This window comes from Panicum virgatum, chromosome 2K, assembly GCF_016808335.1.
Source record: "Panicum virgatum strain AP13 chromosome 2K, P.virgatum_v5, whole genome shotgun sequence".
NCBI lineage: Eukaryota > Viridiplantae > Streptophyta > Magnoliopsida > Poales > Poaceae > Panicum > Panicum virgatum.
Window position 1 is genome coordinate 11,648,266 of NC_053137.1, and position 6,816 is coordinate 11,655,081.

General features: G+C 45.3%; 1 protein-coding gene across 7 annotated transcripts; it reads right to left on the reverse strand.

Moving 5' to 3' along the window:
* Positions 1–573: 573 nt before the first annotated feature.
* LOC120666532 (probable polygalacturonase) lies at positions 574–6,364 on the reverse strand. 7 transcript variants are annotated; one of them, XM_039946427.1, is made up of 8 exons: positions 6,140–6,364; positions 5,916–6,031; positions 4,927–5,253; positions 4,532–4,652; positions 4,269–4,443; positions 4,104–4,174; positions 2,893–3,587; positions 2,277–2,424 (listed from the first exon to the last, which is right to left on the reverse strand). In XM_039946427.1, exons 2-8 carry the CDS (start codon positions 5,955–5,957, stop codon positions 2,413–2,415), a joined length of 1,443 nt encoding a protein of 480 aa, XP_039802361.1. In that variant the 5' UTR covers positions 5,958–6,031; positions 6,140–6,364; the 3' UTR covers positions 2,277–2,412. The 7 variants fall into 7 exon arrangements, with proteins under 7 accessions (XP_039802345.1, XP_039802353.1, XP_039802361.1 ...); XM_039946422.1 differs by having other exon boundaries at positions 2,403–2,444; XM_039946397.1 differs by lacking the exon at positions 2,277–2,424 and having other exon boundaries at positions 2,673–3,587.
* Positions 6,365–6,816: the final 452 nt, after the last annotated feature.

The following is a 6,816-nucleotide window of genomic DNA, read 5'->3' on the forward strand; positions in this document are numbered from 1 at the left end:
CGGAGTACATTTTTATATTATAATGACTTTTATATTGCCAACTTGTACCTAAGTTTCCACAGTATAAACAGAGTAACACCATATTAATAAAAGAACCGGTTTACTCACTTCAATTCTTCATTTGCGAGATCTCAGAAAAAAATTGGTATGCTATAACGCTCTTACTATATCTCAAAGGCAACTAAACATTTAATAGGTGTATGGCAAGCTTTCTATTAATCATTTGTAAGCGTATGTATCCAATGCATAGTTAGTGTTTTTTTAAAAGTATAAAGAACTTTGTTTAAGAAAAATTAGAAAGAACTAAGTATTTCTTAGGTTTAGGAACTCCGTGGCAACTACTTCCTCCGTAACAAAATGTAGGTCATTTTTATTTTGTCTTTGTCTAACTTTCATTATATTTATAGGAAAATACAGTAACATCTACAAAGACGATGACCTGCATGTCAAAAGCTTGAGTAGGGATGAATGTGGAAGGCTCCTCTCCTCTTCATCTACCTCAACTGCATCGACTTGACGTGGACATTATAGAGCTATACAGGGAAAAACCCACAATATCCCAGCTATGAAAAATGTTTATGCAATGCACCTAATCAAGTTATCCATATCCCAATCAGTGATTCTAGGGGCAATAAGCTTGAACACACATACTTTTCACTTTTTTTTTCAAGCCTCTTGAGCTAGATACATGTACAATATCTAAACGAACTCACAAACTCACTCAAAACAGCACCCAGGCACACTTCCAGCGCGCGTGCTGGATCGGACCTGCAAATTGTACGCACACAAACGCATTCTTGAGAAATCGGTGAAGCCATAGGTCTAATCTATAATGATGATGTAAACAGGCATAACTTTCATACCAGGTGTCCGTAATTATATTTCTCAGCCTTCAAACAGCTCATTCAGCATCTCTTCCATTTCCTCAGGTGCCATGATGCTCCCCATGTCCCTAAGAGGATGCTCCTTCAAGTACATGGCGTAAGCTGAGACGACCAAGTCCGCGACCGCTCTCCGCAGCCTCCCTCTGAGCGCCGGGCTCCGGACTCGCCACAGCTTCTGAGCGTCGTAGGTTCGCCAGAACCTCGCCGTGAAATCGGCCAGCTTGACCGATGGCGGCGAGTGCCACGCTGTTGCACCGTGCAAGCAGGACAGCACGGGCGCCCAGGCCGCGTCGAGGTAACGTTCCACGCACCGCCCGATCTCATCTTGGAGCCCGGAGTCCGGGAACGCCTCGGCCATGGTGTCGTAGTTGTTGAGCAAGAACACGCACCGAAGGGCGGCGTCGGGGAGCAACATGGACGCCGACGCCAGGGAGAACTCCCAGCGCCGCATCACATCGCTCGCCAGCAAGACCACGTTGCCACCGCCATCGTCTTCCAGCACAGAGCTGGCCAGACCCGCGTTCCTCCAGAGCAGCCTGACAAAATCCATGGTGTACTGCGTCGCGGTGTGGACCTCGCTCCCTCGTGGAGCCCCGCAGGCGCCACCGTCCCCGTAGTAGTCCACCGAGAGGCTTCTCATCGCCCGGTGGATGGCGGCGGACAGCCTCCGCCTCTTGCTGGTGACCAGGCCGGCATGATCAGCGGCACCACCATACATGGACAGGACGATCTGCTGCGCTGTGGAGCTTGCCTGATCACGAGAGGATGCTGTCGCGTCCGAGATGCAGACGTAGACATCGAGCGCCGCCGGGAGGTTCTCCGGCGTCCAGTCGACGTTAGCAATTACTCCATCAACAAAGAGCATCATCTTGGAGATGCTGGCCGAGGCAAATCCTCCTAACTGCAGCTCCTGCACATTGGCCCCCTCCACCGCATGCCTGAGATCAGATCGCATAGCAAGGAAGGCGTGTGCCATGGTGGTGAACCCACGGATCCACCTCCGTGCACGGTCATGGACCACCGTCCGTTCCGCCCGCCATGGCATGTCTTCTGTCATCATCAGAACCCAATCCACGTCCAGCTCGGTGAACCACTCCCGAAGAACACTATTTCCGCCGCCCAGAAATTCTCTTGTCAGCGCCTGCAGATGCCCGTCATGGACCATCCGACGTCCAATCAACCTGAGCTCGTTGGCCTTGATTGCATTGAATCCTGCAGCGCCCGAGCCCCAAGAGGAGGCGGAGGAGCTTGGGCGGGAACCATCAGTGCACGAACTCGGCACGGAGCTGCCGGGGGTTGTGCCACCAGACCGGCGAAGCCAAGCTGACCAGCCAACTTCTTGGGGGTAGGAGATGCTGCGGATTGTGCTGCCATAGCTACTCCACGGTGAATCAACGTCGGCTGTGGCCGGTCTCTGAACAAGCTGATCCTCACTGGTGGTGGTGGACGCCAATGCAAGACGCTGCCCCATCTAGGCAGAGGAGGATTGGGGGTGACGAAGTTGCGCAGCAGCCCCTGAAGGCTGAAGCTATTTCATTTGCTGCAATGAGAAAACTTCAGCTGCAAATACATTTTTGCATGATGTTATAGTGCATTTTTGCCTAACCAAATTCTTTATCTAAGCCAACCTCAAAAGATTTAATTATCCAAGCCTGCAGGTTTGTTTGAACGGAGACATCAAGACAGATGGTAGATAAATTCAAAGTAAGTGCCCCTATGCTACAAGGAAAATCTAGGCCAGCATTGGACACGCTTGAACAAAAAAAATAAAATAATGACACTAGTTGCTTTCCTTGTTCGTCAAGCCAAACATATTTATTTCATTTCCACTAATAATCAGTACCTACATACCCTTACAAGAAGGTTTTGGAATAACATGAGTACAAAACACTGATCCATTAAAGTACAATTACCAAACCGCTGGGGAAACAAGGAAACAAATGCATCAAGTAGATATACTCAATGGTTACCTACAGAGAAACCAACTTGTGCAAAAGAAAGGATTTACCAATCGGCTAGCACTTGACTTCTGTGGCGACTGGGGTTGTGCTGCTGCTGCTGGATAGCTATTGCCATCATAGCATACTTGTCCAGGCCCAGGACCTTTTCTAAGTTGCTCACATATCTCAGGTGACACAGAGTTCGAATACCCTTCGACAAGTGAACAATTCCATGGATTCGTGGATCTGACACTGAGGGAAACATTTGATAAGCAAATATTGCTGAAGTTATCCCCTGAGATGCCTTGCAACATTCCCGCAACACCAATATTGACACCCACAATATTCTTGATAGTTATGTTGCTTATGGTGGGGAGTGCATTCTTGTTGTAGTTCTCGTCAGGATGTTCACCATAGTTTCCAGTGATCCTGATGGCTATGGAAACGTTGTCCAAGCTCACATCAGCTACATACACATTTTTCACATATCCTCCACGCCCTGGGGCTGTCTTGATTCTGATCCCATGCACTGAGTTGACTATGTGAATACCCTCTGCTCGAACATTTGATATGCCACCTGACATCTCGCTTCCAAAAGCGATTCCAGCACTGTTCCTTGTCTGTCCTGTGATGTTGCGGATGCTAATGTTGGAGCTAGGATGAGCAAATGAAATGCCATATTCATCCCACCCACTCTTGATGACGACAATGTCATCGCCATTCCTGATGTAACAGTCTTCAATGCAGACGTTTGTAGATGAGTCTGGATGACTTTCATGTTGCATTAGTAATTTAGTACTAGAGATGGTGATGGACAAGAAATGAAAAAGAAATTGGAGAAAAACACGCAGTTCAGGAGTTCACAATGTTGACAGAATCATACAGGAAAATACTGGTGTCATATATCAAGAGACAACATTAAAAGTTTTCCATTATGTAATAACTATGGTCGTTCATTTAGTTAGGGATCATATATCTGAAGCAAGAATCAAAGCTACACTTGAAGCACATATCTGATGAATATCCTGAGTACAGACTATACGAATACAGCATGTACTCTATATTTCAAAGAGTTACTTATGTTTTTTCCTTGGTTCAGAATTATTGTTTTGTTAAAGCAAGAACAAGGTCCTAAATTTTTGGATGATGATTCTTTTAGTAAGCACAGGGGCTAACTGCTAGATGTTGAAAACAGGGCATAAACTAAAACAACTATGAATCCAAAGAAAGAGTTCAGGCAATCTAGCATCACAAGTTGCACCAAAGAAAAAAATCATACCTGGATCAATGCCATCAGTGTTTGGTGAACTGATAGGTGCTAAGATCGTGAGATGCTGGACAAGGACTTGGCTGTTAATTGGGCAAAAACAATCAACATGATAAATTCACCATGCCATTGATGGTGTTTCAGAAATAAATGACAACAGGAATGTTAGAAAGGAACCTGCAGTATACAGGATGGATATTCCAAAATGGCGAATTTATAAAGGTTAGATTGGAAATAATAACTCTGGTAGAGTACATCAGTTCGACGAGGGGTGGTCTAGTATAATTCAAAGTGTGGTTGTGAAACCAGTCCCACCAAATTGCACCTTGGCCATCAATGGTACCATTAGTACCTGAAAGGAGCACCATCAATACCTTGTCATGTACCAGAAGATTAAAATGCTAGCCAAATGAAATGCACGATGCAACTACAATACTTACCAGTTATTATCACATCAGTAAGATTGGACCCAAATATCAAACTTTGATGTCTTTTACCAGGGAGTTCTCTACCACGTCCATAGGATGGAAGAGCATCAATAACTGGCCAGTCAGATGAGTCCTGCAGATATACTCATAAGGGTACCATAAAGGAATGGATACACTGTTGGTTCATAGAAAGTTACTTATAAAAAAAACTGAGATCTTACAGTTACCACATGATAATTATTATTTATTATTGTTAAGATTAAGATGCGCAGGTCGTTCTACTTTCTTTCCACAAGGTGAGATGTGAGAACAGCATGAGAATAGCAGATTTAAAAGTACAGGTGATGCAAAACAGAAAATGAAGTGGGCAAATTATTGTCTACAAACCATTTGTTAAATCATCTTACTGGTGATCCAAGAATTACTGCATCCTTGTCCAGTGACAGCGTGAGATGGCTGATTAGACTAAAACTCCCGGTCAACCACCTTCCAGCAGGCACAAACAGCTGCGCCCCACCCTTGTTTGCAAATGAGTTGAGGTAGAAGAGTGCATTCTGAAATGCTTTCGTGTTAAGAGTTGTGCCATCACCAACAGCACCAAAATCGGTTATTGAGGCACTGTGGGGCCTTTCAACGCTTGGTGTCAAGTCATTGCAGTGCATGCCTGATACACTAGCTCTAGCCCATTGTGTCTGAGCAACAATCGTCGCTAAAACCAAAAGGACTTGAAATGTCTGCAAAAAATTCCAAGAGAACGTCATATTCAGATAAATACAGAAAAGTCATCCATTATTAACAATCAGTAAACGTGTTTTTTTTGCGGGAACAAAGCAACAAAGCAAAACAAAATAATCCACAAACAGATACACGTCTGGATCAACCATTCTTTGTTTTTTTTTTCTTATTAGTTCAAAAGTCACATGAGAAGAAAAAAGCAAAAGAAGAATGACAACTAAGTTGTTATCGCTGAATCGTTCAAGGTTCAATTGTAACAAGTTGACGTCGTTTTTGTTTTCCAAGTTGAGAGACTTCGGACACGAATAACATAGCGTGGACCTGGCGTAATAGACGCAAGTAGCAATCTGCAATATAGTATCCCACTTCTGCTTACAGAAAGAGTATGCCTCAGGCTCTCAGCACATTGCCCAAACCCATGTTTCGAAAATTGAAGCAACTGCCAAGGTCTGCTTTGGGTTACTTGCTCATTTGATTCGTTTGCCCCCAAATCTACCACCATAATAACTCCGCCCAAGCAGCAGTGATTTCACTAGATCCTTCCTGGGACTCTGAGAGCCCAGCAAAGGAGCTGACAAATTATCACGCCAAGAAAGGAAATGCAAACACCAACTACAAGAGCGCAATTCAGATATCGGGAAGGAAACCACCGCCCCCTTACGCTCGCGGATCTACTCATCTTCCTGTTCGGGCTGACGAACATTCTCCACCGGTCACCAAATCCCCATCAGGGCAACCGCGCCGTCAGCGGTGGAGCCGCCCCTCAGTAAGGCACACCTGCTTGCAACGACACAACAACCAGCGAAGAGCTCGTCAAGTGGATCCAGGGCGTGAGGAATCAAGAGCGGAGGAATCGGCGAGGAGCGGCGGCACTGCTTCACTCACCGGAGGGGACAGAACAGTGCAGAGCAAGAAGCGATACTCCTCCTCCGGCGGCGAGGCCCTCGAGGGACAGCTCCAAGCGAGGCGGCGGCGGCCGGACACGGCAGCAGGATCAGGCTATGGAGGATTGGAAGGGGGAAGCAGCGTCAACCATGGCGCATTGGCGTCGGGTAGCGGGACCGGAATGGAATGGAGGAATGTCGGGGGACGTCTCGGTCAGACGGTCAGCGTGGTCAAAACATGTAAAAGCAGCGGCGTTTGACTTTTTTTTTTATCTCAACACTCTTCTTATTCGAAAATTTATACAAAATATTATTACTTGTAGCTTATTTTATGAATACATATTTTTTAAAATTAACTTAAATTTGATTATATTTGCATAAATTTTTTGAATAAAACGAGTGATCAAACTTGGTGTCAAAAAAGTCAAACGGCCTACAATTTGAAACGGAGAGATAATATGTAAAGAATACTTAGGCCAATCTCAGTGGGAATGCCATAGCCATTAATTTTGCTGACATGACAACCTCATTGTAAAGAGAGAGAGGAGGAGAAGTGTCATCGGATGTGAAAGGAGTGTCATCGCCATAACACTTCTACGGTTCGATTATCTAGTTTACCGTCTCAGTAATTTTGTCGATGGCACTCTCATTGAGATTGGCCTTTGTGAAAACAGTAGT

Excerpts from the sequence above, each read along its gene's own strand:
- LOC120666532 (XM_039946397.1), bottom strand. The coding sequence starts at position 5,957 with ATGTTCGTCAGCCCGAACAGGAAGATGAGTAGATCCGCGAGC. Across the intron at positions 5,254-5,915 it reads AGATGAGTAGATCCGCGAGC|ACATTTCAAGTCCTTTTGGT; the intron begins GTAAGGGGGCGG and ends AATTTTTTGCAG. Across the intron at positions 4,444-4,531 it reads TACTGATGTGATAATAACTG|GTACTAATGGTACCATTGAT; the intron begins GTAAGTATTGTA and ends TGCTCCTTTCAG.